The sequence below is a fragment of the Crocodylus siamensis genome, chromosome 4 (genome assembly GCF_052110815.1).
Source record: "Crocodylus siamensis isolate JL-2025a chromosome 4, ASM5211081v1, whole genome shotgun sequence".
Classification (NCBI taxonomy): Eukaryota; Metazoa; Chordata; order Crocodylia; family Crocodylidae; genus Crocodylus; species Crocodylus siamensis.
The window spans coordinates 114,434,293-114,459,937 of NC_143398.1; the positions used below are offsets into that span (position 1 = coordinate 114,434,293).

The 25,645-nt window shown below is 42.6% G+C and overlaps 1 protein-coding gene across 7 annotated transcripts in view; it reads left to right on the top strand.

The window, feature by feature from the left end:
* Nucleotides 1-25,645, top strand: part of CACNA1C (calcium voltage-gated channel subunit alpha1 C) — a 665,915-nt gene that overhangs the window by 379,609 nt on the left and 260,661 nt on the right. For all 7 annotated transcript variants that reach the window (XM_090043440.1, XM_090043443.1, XM_090043446.1 and 4 more), the window contains exon 4: nucleotides 18,330-18,469. In XM_090043440.1, the coding sequence (XP_089899566.1) occupies nucleotides 18,330-18,469 (140 nt within the window). The remainder of the gene's footprint in view (nucleotides 1-18,329; nucleotides 18,470-25,645) is intronic.

The following is a 25,645-nucleotide window of genomic DNA, read 5'->3' on the forward strand; positions in this document are numbered from 1 at the left end:
GTCATAACCTACACAAGAGTGATCAGTATTGAATGCCTGTGAGTGAAGTGCTTTAAAGATGGGATGGACATAGGAGGGTGTGCTTCCTGGTATCTAGTAGGAGAATGCAGTTGTGGCTCTGGGGGCTTAGAGCTAAGGTCTAGAAACAGTTTATTTGCAAGGAGTCCATTGTGGCTCCTTGATTCTGAGCCCATCCCAGAAAGAGTTTAGAGTAATTTATAACTGCTCTAAAATGTGTCAGCTGATTATGATCCCCTAGATATCATGGACAAGCCAGCAATGGTCAAAATGCTTTGCTATCTGGACACCCCCCGTCCCCAATCTGTCCCTCCCCATGCCCAGTGCATCTCTGAAATCTTTATCAGCTGAAAGAGAGCCATAGCCAATGAATGTGTTGACTCTGTGCTTCAGGAGATTTCTCCCATCCTAAAATGTCCCCAGCAGGAGATTTAGAGTTTCCACACCCTTGTACTACCTGGCTATCCTAAAGGGAACAGGATAGGATTAAGAAAATCTGAATATTTGGAAAATCCCACTGACGAGATTTTTCGAAAGGGCTTATTTCAGTTTCTAATTGGGAGCTGAGCTCTATAGAAAATATAATCAAAGACAAACAGGAGGCGTTACCCATCCTGTAGTCCAGAAGGGTCCACAGAAGCATTAAATATGTAATGAAGCCAGACCAGAACCATGGTCCCAACCCATAGCATCCTTGTCCAGACAAAGGCAAAAGTTCTTGCTTGTGACCTTCCATGTGCTTCCCTTCTAGTTCTTTGGTTTTGATTCCTGGCTCCAACTGGTTGGCAATTCTAGTAGGACCTTTCGCATCCCCTGATTCTGGTTTTCTGTATTTGATTCTGGTTCAAACTTTTGGCTCTGGCTTTTGGTTTCTGATCCTGGTTAACCCTTGGCTTAGTGCATCTCTGTCTCTGGCTTTTGACCCCAGTCTGTCTTAACTTAGACTACATCTCCCAGTTCCAGTGTTAGACCCCTCCACACTCCCAGCCTCAAACTTTTTGGACTCAAGAAGCCCCTCCGTAACTTTTGCACATTAAGTGGCAATGAATTTCAAGAGCTAGTTTATCTGTTACAGTGCTTACCTCTTTGCAGATGGACTGGGAAGTGGGTATCGGGGATCAGCCTGGCAAGGACAAGACTGCACCTGCACTTATCTGCCTATATCTTCGTACCTCACTTATATGTTCACACTTTGCAGCCCCCTTCAAAAGATCTAATGGCACCCCAGGGGGGTCGGTGCAGCCTGATTGAAAATAACTGACCTAGGCAGTCCCTTCTGGGCTCATGGTCCAGTCAAAGAGTATTTGCCTTGGGAGCCAAGACCACAGGGTGGGCATAATATGATAATAGTAACGTATAAACCTCATGCATTCAAAAATAATGGCCCAGATTCCTAACTCATGAACTTGGCTAAAAATAATAAATGTGCAATTTTTCTTTGATTTCAGCAGTTGGGCCCTTTAGGGTTCACATTTTGGAGCTTTTCTTCAGAGCCATGACATTTTAGAATTTTTTGTCTTTAAATTAAAAAAAACAAAGCAGAAATTTTATGTAATCAGATAGGGCTTAAAACATCTCAGGTTTTAAGGAACGATGTATCACCAGAAATGATACAGTTGTGAATTGGCAGTGCTGTTATCAAGGTAGCTTATTTACGAGAGCAGGTGTGCTCTTGCCCAAATGACAAGCACCAAAGGAGCATTGCTAGAAACCATATTTTGAGACAATGTAATTTCAGGTTTATTTCAAAACTTCCATTCTCTGTGTAGTTTATTCATTGTTCTACCCAGTCAAGAGAATGTTCAGCAGTTTGGCACCAAAATGTTTTCATATTCGGTAGGGCAAGGCTGGAGGGGATTGTTTATATAATAATAATAATAACAATAAGCCTTTGTTAATAAAGTGGAGTACTGAGATGTTTTATGGCTTGTAGCTTCCAATATCTCATTTGAGTGAATGACCGACTCCAAACACCTGAGCATGGTGAACAGCCAATGTCTAACTCATTTGAGTCATTTAAGGGAGTCGAATGAGACATGATATGCTCTATGATGATATAGTAGATGTAGCTGTCATATCAAAGCTGCTTTGATTTAAATGGATGCCTCTGGTATTCTGTCCTTAATCATGGGTTGCTACAGTGGACAATTGAGGATGGCACTATAAATGGCTGTTCTGACCTTGGGAGCATGCATCGCACTAGTTTGATTTGTCTGAAACCAGCTAAGAGAAACCTCCCAAAAGCTCCACTCTCGGGTGAGCATTAGGGCTGTGCAAAACAGCATTGTGTCCTTTCCAATTCTGTTCTGACAGGACAGTGTTTCATTTCGAAGCACTGTTCCATTTTGTGTTGTCAAAACTGTTTCACTGTTTCGATGCTGTTTTGACCCTCACTGGTGCTGGGGCCTTTACACAACACGGTAGTGTGCCCCAATGGGGTCTCCTCCCCCTTAGAGCCTCAGTCCAGCCCATCACTTTAAATGACAACAGGTAATAACTTAGTAAGCAGCGCAGTAGCATCAGCAGCATCTCAAACAGTCACAGTCAATATCAAAGCAGTCCTTCCCCCCTCTTCCCACTCCCTCTCCTTTCTGTTTTCCTGCAGGCAAGCCCAGCTTCAGCTTTGAAACTCAGAATGTTTTGAAACTTTTGAAACATTTCAACTGCCCTTGTTTCATTTTGAGGCTGTTTCGAAGCCCTTTGTTTTGTTTCGATTTCACTGTTTTGAGCTTGAAACGAGTCAAAACAATGTTGAAACGAAACAGCCGGCGAAATTTCACACCGCCCTACTGAGCATCACCCCTCTGCGCAGAGCAAACTCGAAGCTTTAGGCATAACTTACTACCTATTTTGAGGCTCTGTGTGGGACTGATGTGCTTAGCAACCCTCTAAATGTGGAGAATTTCAATGAAGGAGAGGGAAAAGGAAAAATTAATACTGGTATACAAATACAGAATAGCAGGTAGGTTTAGTTTAAAATAGTAGACCAAAACCAGGAATTAGAATCTGAATTTGTTTGCATTATGAGAGTGGCTCAGATTTGAATATCTATATTCTGGCCTTCTTGGTAGTTTTGGGTCCAGGTCACCCCCAAAAAAACAGGAGAAAGATGTTTTCTGGCACTAGTTCACACATAGGCAGAATCTAAAGATTAGCCATTGCTGTCATATCTTAATTTGAAATAGAAGAAATCATGAAAAATCAGCTGAACCTATGAAATTTCCACCACTAGCAGCCAAAAAGAAAAATATGGGAAAAAATTCCTTCCTATGTAGACATTCCCAGAGCTCAAATCTTAGACTCAGTCAGATCCCTGTTCAACTCTCATGCCTCCTTCTAATTGTTTTTTCATGGGTTTATTTCTGCTGAATGTTGTAAAGAATATCTCTCCCAGCAGCTACATTATGGGTACATCTATATATTGCCTTACATCACCCTAGCAACTCACAGTGTCGCTGTATGGCATGCTACAGTAACATAGCAATCAGGTGAGTCTACACATGATTGGCAGCTACTTCACTGTAGCAAAGTAGCTGTGAAATCTAACCATGGGCCATGTGCATAATGCGGTACATACAGTTGTGAAGGACTAAAGTACCATAGCAGTGTCACTGTATGGTGATGTATAGAGGTGCCCTAGAGGTACTGTTGCTGGCACATCTTAGAAACATGCATTCTGAGGGGAGGCAAGGTTAGCTATCTCTGTGAGATGGGACCTCTCATAATCCCATCATACGTTATTTGTAAGGCTGGAAATCAAACCAATGAGGCCTCTTCTCTTCTCTTGTCTATCCAGAATGCCACATATCCCCATCTGATGATTTTAAACACAGTTATCAAACCAAAGGGATGAAAACTAAGTCAAGTGAGGAGACCGTTAAATTCTGGGCCTGAACTATGAGGAAAAATATAGGTGAACACTGGGAGCTCCTGTTGTCACTTCTGAGCAATAAGTAAACCACTCTGGCTCTCTTAACAATACATCAATGCATTTGTGGGCAGGACAAAAGTAAATCTTGCCATCCACAGTTTGGAGAATCTGGTGCAACACTGTGGAGCCTTTGAGTGTTTTGCAAGGAAGGCTATGGCTCATTAGGTCTTTGGCAGGCATTCAGTTAAAGCAGTGGTGCTCAACCTTTTTGCCTGGCAGGCCGGATGGGCAGTGCCCAGGCCATCTGTGGGATAAATCCAGCCAGTACTCCCAATCCAGCACCCGGGTGGGCACTATCTGGTCACATAGAGGAGGACAGGGAGGCTGGCCAGCCCCAACACAGCCCTGCAGCAGAAAGGAGCTTGACCAACCAGTGGAGAGGGAAGGGGACCCTGTGGGGGGGATGGGAGAGGGAGTATGGCCAGGTCCCAACCCAGCCCCAAAGGGGGAAGGGGGTATGGCCCAGCCCTGTGCAGGTAGGGTGCATGGCTAGACCCCAACCATGCGGGCTTAGGTTTTGGGAATTCGGTAGTGAGGCGTGTTGCTTTATTAATGGTCACTGCTGCTCTGCTGCCAACTTTCCTGACCCATGGGGAGCCCCATGGGCTGGATGCGATGGCTGCATGGGCTGCATTTGGCTCCTGAGCCAGAGGTTGAGCACCCCTAAGTTAAAGGAAAAATTGGATGTGATCCACAATTCTTACAATCACACCTCATGCCATGCCACACATGCATGGCAGAAGGCATGACTGTGAGATTAGGGATCAGTTCTGTGTTGTTCTCAAAAGACCAAGGAGTTAAGCTTGTTTATTCAGAGAGCAGTACCTGCCTACCGTTCTGCTGTTCCTTCCTGCAATTCCTGGGCAAATGTAACAACTTATACATAACTCTTTAAAGGTATCCACACACCTCTGCCCTTTACATGTAACATATCTAACATTAAAAGTTTAGTTCAACCCATAGTCTTTGTGTTGGCTTTTTAACTCTAAATGATCTTCTCAGTTTCTCTGCATTCTCAATCCTTATTGGTTCAGTTCTTGTTCGGTTTTCTTGTTCAGATATCTCTATTTGTGTCATTTTCAATCCCCTCTGTCATTTCTTGTTGCTCTGTCTCCTTTGGTGACTCTCGTGATGCTGCTTTTTTTCTCTCCTTTACAAGCTGCAAGTGTCGTCTGTTCCTTCTTAACACCTGTCCTTCTGGTGAGACTGCTTTAAAGGATCTGGGTGCTACTTAATGGGAAACTAGTGTTTTTTGTTTCCATATTCATCCATCTGAGATAAGCACCATATCTTTGTTGTGCAGTTGCGGTAACTCCCTGGAACCCCTGTCATAGTACCATTTTTTTGTTTGTCTTATTTTTAAATGTTTTCACAACTTGCTTTTCATTCTGATGAGCATCATCCAGAAGATTTGGTTACCTGATTTTGAGTTTCCTGTTAAACAGCATTTCTTCTGGGACAATTCGTGTTTCATGGGTGTTTCCCTGTAATTTAAGAGTGACAGGTAAACATCAGTATGTGAATCTGTAGCTTTTTTCAATAATTTGCTCGCTATTTGTACTCCATTTTCCACCAGACCATTGGATTATTGGTAACTAGGACTTAAAGTGTTGTGACAGAATCCATATTTGTTTGTAAACTTTTTAAAATCAAGACAGTTGAAATGAGGTGTGTTGTCTGTTCTCACAATTTATGGAATCCCACATCTAGCAAAAATCAATTTGATGCGAGTTTCATAGTTTCATAGCTGGTAGGGTCGGAAGGGACCTGAGGAGATCATCAAATCTGACCCCCTGCCATGGCAGGAAAGAGTACTGGGGTCAAACAACCCCAGCAAGGTGTTCATCTAAACTCCTCTTAAAGACCCCCAGGGTAGAAGCCAGCACCACTTTGCGTGGAAGTTGGTTCCAGATCCTAGCTGCCCTGACCGTGAAGTAGCACCTCCTGAGTTATGACATGGTTTGCTGTTCTGCTTTCAAGCAATGTAATTTCAGGATAGTGAGAATAATAATTCAGCACTAATACATAATTTTTCTCCTGCATGTGTGAATAAGTCAATGCCCACTTGATACCACAGAGCTATGGGTTCCTCTATGACCATCATAGAGTGCATCCAGACAAGCGCACACGTGCCTCTTGCTGCATGTCAAACCCCTTTGAGATGCTGCAAGAGGGACATACGGAAACAAAAAAAATTTCCTGCGCTGCAAATTTGCAGTGCAGGGGCAAAATTAGACCCCTGGATATCCAAGGGTCAAACAATAACCCGGGGGGAAAAAGCAGGGCAGGGTACAGTCTTGGAACATGCCCTGAGGCAACCAGAGGCTCGGTCATCCACAGAGACTCTGGTAGCCAGCCTGAGCATCTCTGTGGTTGGCTCTTTCCCCAATGCTGAAGCACACTGCTTGCTCCTGTGGAGCAGGCAGCAGTCCAAGCTTCAGGAACCTGGACCGGGCTTCGTGCCAGGTAAGTAGGGGTTGGGAGGTGCTGCAGGAGCGGGGAGGGGACCATGGGGGAGGCCCTGTCCAGCCCCTGTTCGTTTCCTCAACTCCCTGTTCATTCCCCCAGCTCCCCGCTCACGCTCCCAGGCCGCCCGCACTCACTGGCAGTAGCAGCAGCCTCCGAAGCTGGAGATGATCAGGGGAGCAAGCAGGAGGTTGGAGACAGCAGGGAAATGTCTCCAGCTCATCTCCAGGGGCTCATCTCCAGCCTCCTGCTTGTTCTCCTGCTCATATCCAGCTTGCCAAGTTGTTCTCTTTTTGCATTTTTCAATGCTCAGAAGCCCCTCATATATTCTGTTTAACATGTCTTTCTTTAGCACTGCTGGAACAATGAGTTGTGAGCCCTTGAACAAAATGCCCTCCCGTACTGACAGCTCTTCCCTGGACTGAGAGTAGAGGCTAGGTATATGTTTTCCAGGCCAACCAGCACAACTAGCTCTTTTCACTTTTCGCAATGTGGTGTCCTGAGCAGTAGCTTCTGCAACTGTGCCCACATGTTATCTGTGACAGGAATCACTCTTTTAATGACATTAACATGTACTGTGTCTGAGTCTGGAATTCTGTCATTTTCTGTTGTGTCATATGCTCTGGACAACGTATCTGCAATAAGTAAATGTTTTCCTGGTGGGTACTATATGTCTAGATCATACATTTGCAATTGAAAGAAAAGCCTCTGTAATATGGGTGGCATGTCTGATAACCCTTTCTTTGCTATAGTTACCAAAGGTTTATGATCAGTTTCAGCTACCCCAGGCTTTCCACAGAGGACTAGATAATATTTCTTACAGACATATACCAGAGCTAAACTTTCTTTCTCAATTTCTGCATATAGACACTCTAACTTAGAGAGTGCCCTAGATGCATATGCTACTGCTGTGTTTTTGAAGCAAAGTTGCTCCAATGCCTTCTTTTGAAGAATCTGTTGACAATTTAATGGGTCTTTTAGGGTCATCATATTTTAGTACCGGAGCTTTCATTATTTTTTCCTTCAAGTTTTAAAATTCAGCTGTATGTTTATGTTCCCATATCCACTGAGCATTCTTTTGAAAGTGTTTGGTCTGCTCTGCTAAGTTAGGTAGATATTTCCCAGCAAAATTAATCATTTCCAGTAATCTTTGCACTCCCTTATCTGTTGGGGGTGGCATGTTTGTAATGGCTTTAACACTTGCAGGATCAATTTGCACCCTTTTCTTAGAGAGCTTTTCTCCCAGATATGTTATTTCTTTGACTTTGAATTTGCATTTTTGTTTGTTCAGTTTCAAACCTCCTCTGCCAGCTTTTTCTTAGCTTCAAGTCATGTTCTTCCACAGTATTTCCCCAAACTAATACATCATCAATATAAACCATAGTTCCATCAAGACCTTTAAAAATTTGTTGCACTTTTATGTGAAATACTTCAGATGCAGAATGCAGCCCAAAAGAAAGCCTACGAAAGCAATACCTTCCAAAGGGTGTATTAAAGGTATTAAAATCTAGTGCTATTCTTTTCTAGGAGAACTTGCTAAAACCCAAAAGAGGCATCAGAAGTGAAGAAATATTTAGCTTCTGCCATGTTGCCAAAAACCTCTTCCCTGGTAGGAACTGGAAAATGCTCCCTTTTGATGTACCTGTTCATTTGCTTAGAATCCAGACACCATCTCAAGGATCCATCTTTTTTTCTATTGTGATCCACAAATGAACCCAAGCAGTTGGTTGCCCTACTTTTTCTACTATGTCTCTGTTAACCAATCTATCTAATTCTTTTTTCAGTTTCTCCCTTAGTACAAGGGGAATATTTCTTGGAGCATATATGGAGGGAGTATTTGGTTCTGTTAATTCTATCTGGTACTCAGTTGACAGTTTCCCTATGCCTTGAAACACATCACAAAACTCTTCTATGTTCTTGCTTTCTAGCCCCTTAATGGCATCCATTCTCCTAATCAGACCTACAGTTTTACATGTTCGCAACCCAGTAATTGGCACTAGCTTTCCTGGGACTGTTACAAACTGAATTTTTACTATATTACCTTTGTGTCTAACATGCAATGCACAAACACCCTTGGTTGCAGTCCTGTTCTCTTTATACACTCTAAGTCTCACTTTTGTATCGTGGACAGGGTTAGTTTTCATTTTTTGACTAATGTATTCTTGTATTACATTGACCTGTGCCCTTGTATCTATTTTAAAAATTACCATTAGTCCATTGGTGTCCAGGATGATTGTCCAATCCTCAGAAGAATTAACTTCTTGCATTATGCCAATAAGGAATTCTTCCTTTTCCTCATTGCATAGAGCATGCACCTGCTGTTTTTTGTGGGGTGTATCCTTCTCCTTTCTGCAAACTCTTCCAAAGTGTTTGAATCTTTTGCATTTGTTGTAGCACTTACCAAAGGCAGAGCACTGCATGGGTTTGTAGCAACCCCCACAGCATCTGCAGCTGACCACTGTTCAAGCAATTTTCTTTGGCTTTCTCTTGCTTGCTTTATAGTAAGGTCTTCCTTTCTGTATAGTTTGTGTGTCACCATCGGTTTTTGCAGTCTTGTAATCCTGTCTAGTTCAGCTTGTTCTGGTTTTTTTCTTTTTCTCCAGCTTCTGCAGCCTGGCATTTGTTATCTCAGCCACTTGGCACATTCTAACTGCCTTTTTCAAATTAAGCTCAGGATCCTCGAGCAGTCTTTTCCTGAGACTTTTATCCCTTATACCCAATACTATTTGGTCTCTGATCATGAACTCTTTTAGGTCTTCAAAGTTGCATGTCTGGCTTACCAGTCTGAGGTCTCTGACAGACTCCTCTATTGTCTCACATTCTTTCTGCTGTCTCATGCAGAAATTATACTGTTCAGGGGTTTCATTTTGATTGACTGTACAATATTCCTCAACCTTTTTTATTACTGTGCCATGGTTTTTCTGTTCTGCTTCTGCTTATAGGCTATTATAAAGAGATGGAGCTTCTGGGCCTGCTATATTTAAAAAAAATAGGTACCTTGAATGAGTCTTCCTTCTTTGTAGCTCCACTGGCCATCACATATATAGTGAAGCTCTGCTTAAATTTCTTCCAGTTTTCTGCTGCATTGCTAGACAGCTCTAACTCTCCTGGAATTCTGAGATGCTCCATTTTTGTCTTTGTTTGCATCCCACTTGGTACCATCTGTTGTTCTCAAAAGATAAAGGAGTTAAGCTTACAGAATGATAAACCTTATTTAGCCAGAGAGCAGTACCTGCCTACTGTTCTGCTGCTCCCTCCTGCAATCCGTGGGCAAATGTAACAAGTTATACATAACACTCTTAAATGTATATCCACCCAAGATTCCAGTCAGCGGCTATTGCTAATGCAGAGGAAGCCCAAGATCATGGCAAGTAGCAAACTGGGGGGATTGGTGCTCCCATAGCTTGGAGCACTGGTCAGAGCCATAGGAACATTGGGAGCTCCCAGCCATAAGGGCACATCAGGGCATTTGTCTCCCATGTGCTCTCACAGCTGGGAGCACCAATCAACTGACTGGTACTCCCAGCCTCCAGAGTGGGCCAGAGTCTTGAAAGGCTCCAGTGCACTCCCAAGACTGGAAGCAACCACAAATTTTGTTTAAGGCACAGCGCAAACAGGCCACGAAGGTATATAACATATTACATTTTGTGGATTTTATTCCTTGTTTTAGCTTGCCATTAATTGTTTGAACATGTGTCTAGGTTACTACTTAATATGCAATTAACTAGTTAATCATGTCTGAAGTGTACTGTCTGCCAGGAAGGGCCATTAGAGTCTGTGGATGGTCATTTAGATTTATAAAATCTGAACAAAATTGACACGGGTTCCTCTTCCAGATTTAAAACCCCCTTGATAAATGTCACACCAAATGGCTTGGGCCTGTCTCTCTGTGGCCCTGCACCACATAGCATCATTTATCCCAGTGCAAACTGGAGGTAAAATGACACCAGCTTGGCTTTCGTTTATGAGTTTAATTTTCAAGAGTTCCATAGGGAATTAGGAACTCAAGTCCCTCTGAAAATCAAAAGAAATGATTAAACATAATCATGCTTACCATTTGGAAACACTAGCTAGGGCAGTCTCCATATGGAACACACCTGCCTGTCTTACCCTTCTACTCTGATTTGTTTAACCTCTGTTTCTAAACACTTTGAATGATCTGCTACACATATCATCTCTTTGGAATGGGGAACTGTAGGATCAGGCACTTATTACTTAGGAAGGGATTTTCAGAAGTGCTCCATGTTACTCCAGCTGTGCACTTACTGATGTCAACAGTTAGGCTAACGCTGAGCACCTTTGAAAAGCCAGCCTTTACCAATTCATTTTGATCTCTCCTGTTTCAACAACATTGTTAGCCATGGTTTGTTGCAAGCTGCTCATCGTCCTCCTTATCTGTGCATATTTCACCTTTATAGGGAAAATAAAATTAGCTAATGTTCTTGTGCTTGATTTTTTTTCTTGTTCAAAGAACTGGGAGAAGTAGAAGGTACATTGTGTCCTGTTTTAGGATGAGACAACCATGAATGGCATGGAGTAGTATTCAACAACTTACCATTTTATGAATTTTCTCTGTACCGAATAAAGAGAAAGGGTCACTGTTTCTATAGTTAAAATGTTACATGAGAAGGAAAAAAAAACAGTTCTTTGTAGGGTTTTATTCTCTCAGGTGCCTGTCAGCTGTATGCATGTATACTTAATGGAAAATGTCTCCTTAGCAACATAGTACAGTTTGGAAGTAACCCAATGTCAACAATTCTGTCTTTAACATCTGCTTTATTGAATTGATCCTTTAAGTGCACACGTGGTTCTGCAGCATCAAAGGTCAAAGTTATTAATGCTAACTGCAGCTTCAGATAAGCACATTCACACAGCAAGGATATCCAGGCTTCAGATCTGACGATAATTTATAATCCAAAAACAGTTACTTTCACCCACAGTTTCCTAGTCCTCCTTTTCCAACACTGCATTTTAGCCTCTTCATTTCCAGCCAGAAAAAGGCTTTTTTTTTTCTTACTAGATGGAGCACATGCTCTCAGCCTTGTAACTTTCTGAATCTGTGTATAAATGAGTGCCTCAACATTCTGCCCAGCATTGACCCTTACAAGGCTGCTGTTTGCTTTAAGATAACTAAGTGAATATTTTCATTGGTCAAAACACATCCCTTTGTATATTTAGGGAAGGACAAGGGAATAGTAATGTGGATATAACTGAAACCTCCTCTAAGGTTAAAATGGCAGGTTTTGAAAGTTCTTTACCATATAGGACCTACTCTATAACGTGTTACCCTTGTACAAGGAATATTTTTTTGCAAAGCTATAGCAGAGGTCTAAACTGATGTCCAGGGGAAAAATATAAAAAGTTGGGCAATCTTTGTAATGTTTATATTTGTGATGGTAAACTATTGACATGAAAACTGTATGGTAGCACTACAGTAGAACCTGATCCTGATTGGAGCTGCTAGTAACTACCACAATCAATATAGTAAAATCTAGTAATGCTGCAAGACAGGAGGGAGAACATAGGGAGGACATTGTTGGAAAAGGAAGAGGGAAAAATAGCAGTGAATCCTCTAGAACAGTTCCGATCAGACCTCACTAGTAAGTGCTGCATCAATAACTTGGCTCCCAGCAACATAGAGTTTTTTCCCCAGTTCACAGAATTGCTTGTACATACCTGCTCTTTTAAAATTGCCTCCATTACCCTATAACCTCAGCAGGAATTGGAGAAAATGTACTTCAACAATGAAAAATGGGATTAGTGTCTTGTGTTAATAATACCATCATTGCAAAATTCTTTGGTTAGATATGTTAGTGTGTCAATAACAGGTGACTGTTTCTTTGTTAAGAATAAAATATACACTCTATTTCTCAGTAATGTTAGCTCTGGCTAAACTATCAGCTACTGTGGCTGATGCTTGTGTGCAGTAACTGCAATAAATGGCACTAAAGACAGCCATAGAAAACTTGTATACACTCCAACGACTTGTTCCAGCCAACGTAAGGTTTCATCCTTCCCTGCTCCATAAACTTATTTGTACTAGCCTTTGGTTTCTCTGTACATAATCTTGCTGCTATTGCTATTCAAGCAAGAGCCTTCTGTTGTGTAGTTCCTACCATCTGCAACATCCTTCCTTCATCTCAGCCTTGTAGCTACAGAATCAATTTCCAAATGGCAGCTGAAAGTATGCAGACTCTTTTCTCCTTTGCCTTTACTATTTCTCAACTTAACTCTCAGTCTGTCATCATGTTTTGTCCTAACTCTTTGGACTGGATTCACCTCTAAGATGACGGGGGTTGCATCTACATGAGATTTTTACTGTGGATCTGCCTAATTATCTCTGTAATAAATGTCTACACGTGCATCCTTATTAGGGTGCATGAAACTAATAAATTCTGGAGCAGGGCAGTACTTGTAGATAGAAATACTAGTCTGCTCCAGAGTTTTTTCATGCACAGCAATGCACATGTAGACACTGCCCATCTAGTTGGGCACAAAGGTGCTTCAGTGCAGGGGCTGCCTGCCGGCTAGCTCCACACTAAAGCACCCTGGTGCCCCAGCCAGCCCCTCCATAGCATGTTGAGTCTGGTCAGAGCAGCCCTGGGCTGCTGCCAGCTGGGGCTTCTTTGACCAGGCTCAATCTGGTGAGCATGAAAAGCTCCAGAGCAATATCCTCCAGAGTTTTTTGCTCCCAGGCACACATTCAAACTGCATGCCTGGGAGCAAAAAATTCCAGAGCAATAAGCTCTGGAGTTTGTTCATGCTCATTAATTGCACATGTAGACATGCTCAGGAGGAGGTGGTTTACTCCCCCTTCTAACCAAGAGGGCACCTGAGCTGAAAAAGGCATTCACTCCTATGGGATGGCAGTTGCAGCACTCCTGTGAGCAGAGACCTTCCAGGAGCAGCATTTTTTCTCTGACTCTCTAATTTCCAACAGAATGGAAATGGAGATTTGTGTCTTACCAAGCTACATGGAGAGCCTGGAGCACCAGGGGTTAATTTGGCCTTAAACAGCTCCAATTGTTAGACCAAAGTTAAGAGTCAAATGAGCACCTAAAATGTGGAAACTTGTCTAGTAAAAGCAATTAAACCTGCAAACCAAGTTAATTCATCCTTAAATAGTCATTCACTTTTTCAGCAATAATTAAGCTCCACAATGACCCTATGACTGTCAAATGCACTAAGTACTCTCCCCATTTAACAATTTGGAAAAACCTAATTATTAAGTGTCCTCCATACACCTGCGCAGCAAGACATCATTGGAGTTGGGATTGAGGTCCAGGTATCCCAATTTCCAGTCATGTCTCCTGATCCCTAAATATTGTCACCTATTTAGTGGAAAGCTGCTGAGTTTTATGGCTTAGGGAGAAGGGAACACAAATCAATGTTGTTTTTCTAAAAAAAAATCCTGCTTAGTTCCAAGCAGACGTTATAAACAAAGAACAGCTTCCTGAAATAGTCTCAAAGTAGCTGCAGTGTTAAAACCGGGCAATATTTTTCTTTGGTTTTAGTTCCTAAAATCATCAGTTTAAATGGAGAGGGTTATAAAATCTCTCTCTCTCCTGCTCAACAATGTTCAGTATCTTATGTTCATTGCAGAGGCTTTTACAGTGTTTTGTTTTTTATGACTCTTTCAGCCTTAACTAGAACACTGTAAAGACTTTACTGAAGCAGCTTGCAGTATATATGAGAAATATTTTGGCAGATTATTACCTCAGTAACAGGGTTCAACAAACAGCAGTATTACAATAACAAAACAGGAGTCTGTAAGTCCATAGGCATCTTTAGGAGACAAAAATGTGAGGCTCCTTAACTCAACCAAATGGAAGTTTTTAGCTACTTAAATTTTGGCTGTGGAGCTGACTATAAAAACAAAAAAGTGATTTGTTCCAGAATTTCCCACAGTACTTTGTTGCAGTTTTGTTTTGCTTTGTTTTTGTTGGGGGAGGAGGGGAGAGAATCTATAAGGTATGGATTTAAATTTTTTTTTCCGGCAGAAATTTTTGGCCCAGCAGTTTTAGTGAAGGTGTTCAGTCACAGTCAGACCAGAAACAGTGTTGGCAACAGCGGCTCAGAGGTTTGATCCAGAGCTCATTGAAGAGTGTTTACAATGAGCGTTTAAGGGTCAGCCTCAAAGTTTACAGATGCATATTACTTTTTGTCACTCTGCTTTAACTTTGTCCTGGAGGAAAAAAAACTAGTTTCATTTCTCCTCTAAGGGTGTGTGTAGACAAAATGGGGGCCCTAAATTGAAGCGGTGGGTTTTTAAAAACATTGCTACAATTTAGGGCCCTTTTAACCCCCATGTTGTGCACGTGCCTGAGCTTACTTGCCTCTCCAGTGGTAGGGAGGGAAGAGCGAGCTGCTGGCGGGTGGAGCGGTCCCTGGGCTGCAGGGGAGGGGGCTGGTGCTTCCCTCCGTGGCAGTGGCGCCCGCCCACAGGGCTTCAGCTTGGGTGGTCCCTGGGTCACCACAGCCATGGAGGGAAGCCCCAGGCCCCTGTGCAGCTCGGGCAGGCAAGCAGGCTGTAGGGGGAAGAAAAAAAAAGATTTTGGGTGGAGACTGCCTTCCCAGGCTGCTGCCAGGCTGCCTTCATGGGCTACCTGCAGAGCCCCTGCACTGCTCTTCGGAGGAAGAGGACTTTTAGTTTGCTGTGCCCCAAGTCATTTAAGGCACATTATGCTGCTGAATTTGCTACAGCGGCTGGTACACCACCAATGCATGCAAACACCAACCTCATTAAAGTGGTGCAAAAGCATTTAACCCACTTTTAAAGTGTTGTGCACACATGCCCCTCGTTTCATCTACACACAGCCAAAGACTGTCAACAAAGTGTTCACATATATTAAATACAGACAGTCAAAAAGCCCAAGGATGAATCAGTTCAGTCTTTGCAGGTTAGTCTAAGGTACATAGATTGAACTGATAAGCAAGTGAACAGATATTCATTTTTTATTCTGAAAATGCAGCCCCATGCCTGCAGTGGCCCAGGGCAGAAGCTGGTGGGGGGGATGGGGGTGGTACTAGAGCATACCTCCCTACTCAGCTGAAGCAGGCAGCTTGGGCCAAGGCTAGCCTGCCCACCCAGGAAGGGAGGGGTGGGGGCTTGAATTACAGGGGAGGGGCAAAGCTTCATGGGATTCTGGGGGACTGAGTGTTTGCTTGAATCTGGAAGGGATCTGAGACAGAAGGCCAATACACTAATTAAACCTAAATCATTTAAGTCTCATACTACATCCATTCAAGTTTATCTTAAACCGGTTTTGGCCATTTTGAAAGCGGTTTATGTGCACTGAACTTCTGTTGTGCTACAGATTTGAACCAGCTTCTGATCACTTATACTGGTTTATATGTAATTTCTGTCCCTAGCCTTAGTGTGAGATGAGGAGATGATTGTCTGTCACACAATGTCAGTTGCTAAATAATCATCGGAGGCCCAAGTTTAAGGAGTAGGGCAGAAATAATTGGGCTCTGTTTGCATGTATCGTGAGAGAACTCAAGAGGAGTATGGTTTCAAGTATGGTCTCAATAACAAAAGAGGGGAAAACCAGGAGTAATAGCCACAAACTCCTGGAAGACCGTTTCAGGCTCAACATTATGAAAAACTTCTTCACAGCCAGGGTGTCCAGACTGCGGAAGAAGCTCCCTCCAGAGGTGGTGCAATTGCCTACTCTGGAAATCTTCAAGAGGAGACTAGACGGACACTCAGCTGTCTTTCCTGCCTGGTGCAGGGGGCTGGACCCGATGATCTTCTGAGGTCTCTTCCAGCCTTACAATCTATGAATCTACTCAGGGTCTGCTCATGACAATGGAAACCCTTTTAGTGAGATAAAGATGGGCCCTTCCATTAGTGGGTTGTTGTTTTAAAGATGTTCATTCATCCCTGGTAGGGCCATTTCAGTCTCAACCGCAGCATAACCATCATCCCCAATTCTCAGCACGTTCTTCCCCCACAGAGCTTATTTCTGTCTTCCTCTTGCACTCACACAGGCTTTACCTTGTCCTTTCAAAGCTAGTGCATTGTCTCCTCACTGCAGAGTTAACACAGGCTATCTGCCTGCTGAGCAGGTTGTAGCCTGACCTTGTGCCATGCTGATAAAGGCATGTGACAGCACAAAGGTGTATGGCAATCAAAAAGGGTGCTTCACAAATACTTCCCGTCCCACATTGATTTTTTTTTTTTAAAGAGGTCCCCTGGCAGCTTCACTTACTTTACAGATGTGTGATTAGAGCTTAATTGTCAGTATTTGTTTTACTGTTATTTGTGCATCAAGTACCCATTCAGCTTTAGGGAGTTGTGGGAAAAGAAGGGGCATTAAATGAGCCCATTTCAGGAATCAGCAAGCCATTTACCATTTTAGAACCCTTTTTGTGTAGCCAGGCTGTTGGCTGTGTAACTCTACTAATTCTTTCAAGTAAATGCAGTAATCTGAAACTGGCAGTAGAAATGGCTAGACCATTCAAAAATAAATGATTACCAACACTTGTAACTATTATTTCCTATTCTAGGCCCTGAGAAAGGGAAGTCTTTAGTATTTTGGATATCTCTATGTGGGAAAGGTAGTGATGACCTTTTTAATGCGGTCATGTTCTGAAGTTTTACAACTGGATCAGATAACAGAGGCTGTGGATAGATGTAATGATATATATAACATTTTAAAATGAAGGGGGAACTTACTGCTTCACAGCATGAGATAACTAAACCAATGTAATTGTTTCATCTGTTCACATCTCTAGTAATATAACCTGAGCTAAACCACTGTGACTTTAAACCTGAATGAAACAGCAGGTTACCTCCCCTTACAGGAGATAGGGACAGGCAATTCAGTTACATTTGTTCAGTGTGAGTCATGCTAAGCTGAAACTAAACACAGTGAATATTGCTAATACTGAGATAGCATTATCTCATGGAAAACTAGTGTTTTTTAAAAAATGAATGCTTGTCTGCTACTATAAGACATGGTTTCTCAGGCATGCCTAATAGGTTAAAAGAAATGTGCAGATGAACTGGATAACATATTTCTTGAATATCTGCTAGAGCATTGAGGACTTTGTTAACCAGTGTGTTACTAGGAGCAAAGTAGAGCTGAATGCTAATCTCAGAAGTTCAGGAATATGTCCGGGTCAGATGATGGAATGGCTTTTTGTAATCCTCGTGTCCTCACATTGTTTTTCCACAGAGAAGCTGTAGTGCATGCATTCAGTGAAGCATTCAGAGAGAGTTATGCTAGAACTGGCATATAAAACAGAGCAGTGACTAGCAATTGTTTTACTGGATCAATTTGGATCTAACTGAGCCAAATGTTTATTAGTGTATTTCTCGTGAGAGTCTGAATTTTTAAATGTGAATTTCTTAAGCAAAATTTGTACATTATCTTGCCAAGGGTCTGCTCTTATTCTACCATCCACTTTTCACAGGAGCATAACAGTATTACTAAATATTATTCACAAAGGGTTTTGCAGCTCCAGGAGAGGATTTGTGTGTGAGCATATGATCATTCAGTATCATTCCCCCTCCAGAGACGGGAGAGAGTTAGACATCATTCACTTGGGAACCTGTAAATATCTCTGAATGTATCCCATGGAGTGAAATAGCAGCTGATACGTTCCACCTTTCACTCACTTGAGTTGGGCATTCTGTCTCTGTAATTTATAGTTTCAGCCAATTCAAGGACCCCAAACTCAGATACCTACCACTATAAACTGTTACTATCCTGTCGAGGTGGCCACAGAACCATGCAATTTTGAGCAGAGAAACATGGTGGCAAATAACAAGATTCCAGGATAAGATGCTTCCAAATGAGTGACCAGGAGAATCCTTGGAAGAAATGGCCAAAAAGGTAATATTCTTATCAAATATTTTTCAGTCAAACTAACCATTGTCTTTCTTGTTTTCTTTTCTTCTTCCCAGGAACGAGTGGAATATCTCTTTCTCATAATTTTTACAGTGGAAGCATTTTTAAAAGTAATAGCATATGGACTTCTCTTTCACCCCAACGCTTACCTCCGCAATGGCTGGAATTTACTAGATTTTATAATTGTGGTAGTAGGGTAAGTATCACTGTGTTATCAAAGAATACACTGTATATGCATGAGAACATAGGTCTCCTATACATGTGCAGGGAGGCTGCTACAATGCGCTGTAATTACAGCACATTGGGGCAGACTAGATTAATTGAGTCTGCTGAAGCGTGGTAATTATCATGCTCCAGCAGACTCCAGTATCATGCATATCAGCATCTGCATGCTGAAAATGGCAGTGGGGGCACCATAACTAAAGCTCGCTCAAGAAAGTTAAACACCCTCGCCACCATTTTTCAGTGCAGGGATGCTGATACACATGACACTCTGGGCACTTTAATTAGCACGGGTCTCGAAGCCGCACTAACTGAAGCACCCCCACCTCCCAGAGCACATCTATAAATGCCCACAGTATGAATTCTGGGGCTTTAGGAACTCTGACTGACTGTGTACATACAGAGAAGAGAGCACATTGGCTTCTTTTATATCAGCAGTTCCCACATGAGGTTGCAACATCCATGGATGGGTTTACAAGGGTGGGGGGCTGTGAGATGGGAGTGAGGGGCCATGCTGAGGGAATGGGGTCATGCTGAGGAAAACTTTGGGAAACATAGTTCTACATGCTTGTTTGACTCTACTGTGTCTCCCTCAGCACCTCCACCCATCTTCCAGTTCACCTCACTTGCAGACTCCCTCCATTTACCATATGTTGATGGCAATCTGAGAATGTGCTGAACTCATAGAGTTAGATGCTTTGCTGGTATAAATTGATGTTTCTCTGTGAACTTCAGTGAAGTGACAATGATATACACCACCTCAGGGTCTGGCCTGCTGTTAAGACCTTTTTCAAAAGTTTCTAAAGCATAGAAATTAATCACCATTTGGTTTGGTGGGAGGTGTGGCCAGGGGGCAGGGGAGGCATCTGGGAAGAAGAAAGCGAAGTAAAGATATTGGTAAATGTAAAAAAAGAGCTTAGGTTCCTTCATCTGATCCTGCTAAACTGAGCTAAATTAACCTTTTACAGCTGGATGGATGTAGGTGAAATAGTTACTATGCTATAGTATTTCCTCTAAAATGTTGACAAGCTGACAAAGTGAAAGTAAAAGCTTGTTCAACTCAATCAAAACATTTCATTTTGATAATTTTAAAAAGAAGCATCCCAGTATCACCCTGTATAGCTGTGGTTAGTCTGTATTTAATGCATTTTGAATCAAAATGTTATTTCAAAAACCGTATCACCTTATTTAAAAAATATTGGAAAAGGTTCTTTTGGTAGTTTGAAAACTCAAGTCAACAGATTCATTGATACTAACAGGGTTTTGGCCTCCATTTTAGTTTTGACAAATACATGTCATTTGGTGAAAAAAGCATTTTGTTTAAAATTTCAAAAATGACTGTAGTTAAGAGTGAGAAACATGGAAGAGCTTCTGGAGGGGCTGGACATGTTCAAATCAGCGGATCCAGATGCTCTCCACCCCAGGGTGTTGAGGGAGCTAGCAGGGGTTATTGCAAGGCCTTTGGAAAGGCTTTACGAGCGCTCATGGTGCTCAGGCCAGGTGCCAGATGATTGGAAGATAGCCAACGTGGTCCCCATCTTTAAAAAAGAGAGGAGGGAGGACCTGGGCAACTATAGGCCTGTCAGTCTTACCTCAATCTAGGGAAACTCTTTGAGAAGATCATCAAGAAGCACATCTGCGATGGGCTGGCTTCAGGGATGATGCTCAAGAGCAACCAGCACGGTTTCATTAGGGGCAGGTCATGTCAGATTAACCTGATTGCCTTTTATGATCAGATCACAAAAGCATTGGATGCAGGTATCGCCACAGACGTAGTCTTTCTGGACTTCAGCAAGGCCTTTGACACCATCTCCCACCCCATCCTCATTAAAAAACTAGGTGACTGTAGCATTGATGCCTACACAATCAGATGGATTGCAGATTGGCTGAAGGGTCATACTCAGAGGGTGGTGGTGGACAGGTCATATTTGACCTGGGGAGAAGTGGGCAGCGGAGTCTCCCAGGGCTCGGTCCTTGGGCCCGTGCTGTTCAATCTCTTTATCAGCAATTTGGACAATGGGGTGAAAAGCAACCTGTTTAAATTCGCTGATGATACCAAAATTTGGGGTGAGGTGAGCATGCTAGTAGGGAGGGAAAGACTGCAGCAAGACCTGGATAGGTTACAGGGGTGGGCTAACAAAAACAGGATGCGTTTCAATACTGACAAGTTCAGGGTGCTGCACTTGGGCAGTAGTAACCAGCAGCACACTTATAAGATGGGAAATGCCCTTCTTGAGGGCACGGAGGCAGAAAGGGATCTTGGAGTCAATAATGACTCCAAGATGAACATGGGCCGACAATGCGAGGTCACGGTTGGCAGGGCTAACCGGACCTTGTCGTGCATCCACAGGTGCATCTCAAGTAGGGCCAAGGAGGTGTTCCTTCCCCTTTACATGACACAGGTCAGGCCACAGCTGGAGTACTGTGTCCAGTTCTGTGCGCCCCACTTCAGGAGGGATGTGGACAACATTGAGAGGGTCCAGAGGAGGGCCACCCGCATGATCCGGGGACAACAGGGCAGACCCTACAGTGAAAGACTGTGGGACCTAAACCTGTTCAGCCTTCACAAGCGAAGGTTGAGGGGGGACCTGGTGACTGTCTAGAAACTCACTAGGGGGGACCAGAAGGGTTTGGGAGAGACCTTGTTTCCCCTAGCGCCCCCTGGCATAACAAGGAATAATGACCATAAGTTGTTGGAGAGTAGGTTTAGATTAGACATCCGTAAGAACTACTTCACAGTTAGGGTGGCCAGGAGCTGGAACCAACTTCCAAGGGAAGTGGTGCTGGCTCCTACCATGGGGGTCTTTAAGAAGAGGCTTGATGCCTATCTGGCTGGAGTCATTTGAGCCCAGTTTTTCTCCTGCCCAGGCAAGGGGTCGGGCTTGAAGATCTACAAGGTCCCTTCCAACCCTACTTCTGTGATTCTGTAATTCTATGAAGGTAACATGACAAATAGTTTGAGTAATAAGCTGAGGAAGAAGGTATTATAATGTGGAGTGAACTTAACCCTTAAGGCACTGGGGGTGAATATTCTCTTGAATATCACATCTCTTCTTATTCCCATTCTGTTTCAACATGAGTGCCAGACCTCAGTAGCCCCTGTACCCTCTCTCCAAAAGAAACCTTTGCCTCAGTTTCCACACAGAGTGCCTTACAATTGCCTAAAGCCATTGACTCTTTGGCCACTTGATCTCCCTAGCCCTGAGGATGCTACTCAATCTGAATAAGAGTTGCAGAATCAAGCCATAAGAGCGCTGACAGATGTGTAGCTCCCCACTGTAACTCATGGTGCTTCACAGAAAGCACCATGAGTTACAGCACTCTCCCTGACCCAACAGGTGTTCCCTGTTGGGTCAGGGGGCTGGGGGACCAAGCTCCACTTCGGAGCTGATCCAGGCGGAGCTGCATGTCTTCATTCTTTCTCCTCTAGCCCTGCCCCCACCCCTCAGCTTCAGTGCTCTCTGCATGATGTGAGGGGGTAGAAGGGATGGGATGGAGCTCCAGGCTGGGGTTTGCCCAGCCTGCACTGGGGGGGAGAGGGGAGCACTGATTAGTAGTGCTTTGAAGCACCTTCATCTGAACCCTCATGTAATAAAAGTTAATTTGTCAGACGATCAGGCACTTTTAAAGTGCTCTGCAGCCATGCAGTTCTGTCAGGGCATGGCTGTAGAGTGCTTTCAGGGGGTTGATCATGTAACAAATGTCACTTCTGTCAGCACCCTAATTGTTGTCTCTTTCAGTTTTAAGAGGCTGTGTACTATTCCTCCTTTATGCATTATGATACAAAAGAACAGGTTTTCAGAAATCATAGGTTATCATTATGTCCGGTTTAACTACCATTGTATGAGTTTTCCTGTTAATCAGAAAGATGAGATTCAGGCTGAAGTTAATTCCCTTGCTAGTGACAAAAGCAGCAGCTCTCCACTGTGCCATGCTGTTTGCTGGTGCATTCAGCAGCACTTAGCCTATAGCTGGGGGAAATAATCTGACAGCCTATATAACAGGGGAAAAATTACACATGTATAAACATGGCCAAGACCCCAAGGTCCCAGTTAAATAGTAACAATTGCAAGTGACAGATTCTGCTTCAAGGCCAGATGAGTTTCTTTGATGTTTATCTATTTAGACTTGCTTGTACAATATCATACTCAAGTCTGGTCTGCTGCTTTTTCTCTCTGCAGATCCTCACCAAATTCTTCCCTGCCCACTCCCTATTGTTTTGGGGTTTTTTCTTAAATCATATATAGCACCACATTGAAATCTAAATTGATTTGATTTGGTGGAGGTTCAGGAGGTCTTCCCAGATGTCTCCATTTTCCTCTCTATATTCTTCCCCATGTAGGCTCTATATTGACCAACTTTTTCATTTCCTCTGAGGGAAACCAGTCATGGCTTCTTCTGGTGTTTATTCAGTGCTGCCAGAATTGATACTGGGACAACTAGAAATAGTGGCTGGGAAGGAAGGGGAAATATTTCAGCCTGACAGGAGCAATGTATGCTGCATCCTGTGTTTCCCACCTCCCAGTCAAAGCTTCCTTAACTTCAAGCCTACGCTGATCAAAGAGCCTTTGTTAGGGCTTGTAAACAAATAGATATAATTCTCAGAAATCCAGTTTAGAAATAATGGATCTATATTGCTACATATTAACCACCTGTCCAGTATACTCAGAATACCATAGAAGAGGTCACTGAAGAAATGGAGAAAAAGGCATGATGCATTTCCTTGTATTTTCACCTTCTGCTCAAAGTTATGAAAAAATAAGTGGACTGATACATTCTACAACCCTCATTAGACTAATCTGGCCTGAAATAGCTGTGTGTGGGGCTCATTAACTTTATGCAGGTGTCAAGCAAGATGAAAATAGAATCATGTTATCCTAAATTGCTTTGTTCCATCTTGACTAATACCAGTTGCCAAAACAAAGACCTGGAAAATTGTAAAGGATTCATCCCAAACACACTGCTGTGACTTTGTAAACATGGAGCATTTCTTGCTTTATTTCTACAGCTACCAACCCAATGGTATCTTGGTCTGAGGCCTCTTGTGTTACTGTGGTTAACTTCTCTTCTTTTTGTGATTTTTCTCTTTGGTTTGACTATATGGACATGGTCATAATTTGCAGCACAGGACAGAGAGGAAGAGAATGGTTCAAATGTTAGCAAAGGAGGAAGGTGTTTATTTAGTAACATTCATTGAGCCAGATCTAAAGCATTAGCATGTAAAGAAACTTCCATCTTGCGTAAATATTTATCGTTCTCATCACAGAAGAAAGAATGGAGTTTAGTGGGAAATGGAAACATCTGATATCCACTGAACCATTCTTCAGGTGCTACTGTAGAAGAAGGGAATGTAACAGAAGACTTCCTAGATGCTCAGTTGGTCTTAAGTCTCCCTTTTTTTACACTGCTCTAGGGCAAACAGATCTTCAAGGTGTATAAGGAGGTAAAGGTTGAACAAAATGAGCATATAATGGATAATCATTAAATCCAGAAAGGGAGTCTTAGTCATTTTTTTATAGAACCATTTATCTTTTATACTTTTAAACTTAATTTCCTTTGAGTCCATGTGTCTAGAAGGGCCATGGCAAGAAAATGGTGAGGACCACTGCCCTTCCCCTTCCTCATCCCTCAACCCATTGCTGAATTCAGAAGCAAGGGGGAAGAGCAAAAGAAGGGAGAGCACTAAATCTGGAGTCTAGAAAATACCTTCTGGAAAAAGGAAGAAATGTAGACCTATTGGCTTGTTTCAGCTTATCTGTTTTACAATATGGCTTATCTGTTTCTTTATCAGCTAAATCCCTCGCAGCTTGATCTAACTTTTCTTCAAGTAACCTGTAGTCCCATCATGGCAGAGGCATTGTATACTGCTTCAAAGAAAAGTCCTTTTCCATGCAGCTCAGTCATAAAACATGAATAAGAGTATTCATGGCTAAGAGCGGAGACGTCCCTCAAGTGAGCAGGGATCCAAGTTTTCTGTTTCCCACAGGGAAATGGAGAAAAACACAGATTTTCCCCTTTACCCAAAGAAACAGCAGATTTCTCATCTTAACAGAGAAACCTACAGATTTTTCAGCTTTGCAAAGAGCTGTTTTCAGGCTGACAGAGTTCCAGCCTGCAAGGGGCTGGGGGAGCAAGAGGAGGGCAGTCAGGCAGGGCGTGCTATGTGCATGTATATTAGGGCTGTGCGAAGCTTCAGAGGGTGATTCGATTCAGAGGAGATTCAGCCCAATTCGGTGCCTGATTCTCTAAATCCGAATCGAGTCAGGGGACCAATTAAAAGATCCAAATCAATTTCAAAGCTCAGGTGGGGAGTGAGGAACCTGGACCTGCATTCTGTGAGTGAAGGGGGCAGGGGGAGCTCTGATTTTCTACGATAAAAACCCCAAAATCAAATACCAACATTTATAGGTATTCAGCATTTATTTTGTTATCGTGATTGAGGCACTATGTCAAGAAAACATTGTGTTCAACTGATATCTGTATATATAGTGGCCTTTCATTTTAATCATGGATTTTGGGGGTTTTATCAGAGAATTTGTGATTTTTTTTATTATTTTTTTTAATCAGGGAAAACCAAGATCCCTGCTAATGAGGCAGAGTCTACACTCATTATGCATGCATAAAATTTTTTCATAGTTCTTTTTATTTTATCATTTACCTTTTGGAAAACAAGGGGTCTGATAGTGATTATTGTCTTTGACTTTCCTAACTATAAAGAACTATTTCCTTTTAAGAGGCGAATAATTTAAAAACGTGTTCCAAAAATAGTATACCTTCCTGACAACATTCTTGTACATTTGCCAAGAGCAGTCTTTTCTGAGGACCCACAATTTTTCCAGGAGAAAGCTATCATAATTTGGATAATAGATTTACTTATTATGTTTTAAAGCTATTTGCAAGGGATCTAGGATTCTGAACAATTCAAAAGCATGTCTGAAGAAATAGGCCAGACCTTAGTCCTGTGAGAAATTTTCTAAAGGGCAGACTCAAATGTTGCCACACTTACAGATCCTCCAGGAGTTTGAAAATGCCATATTTAAAGGTGAGCTGTAAAGCAAGGGGGAAAATATTTCTTCATGCTGCATAAAGACATATTCTTTACACTGGGAGAAACAGAACCTCTGTTGCCTTTATTTGCCAGAGCACTTTG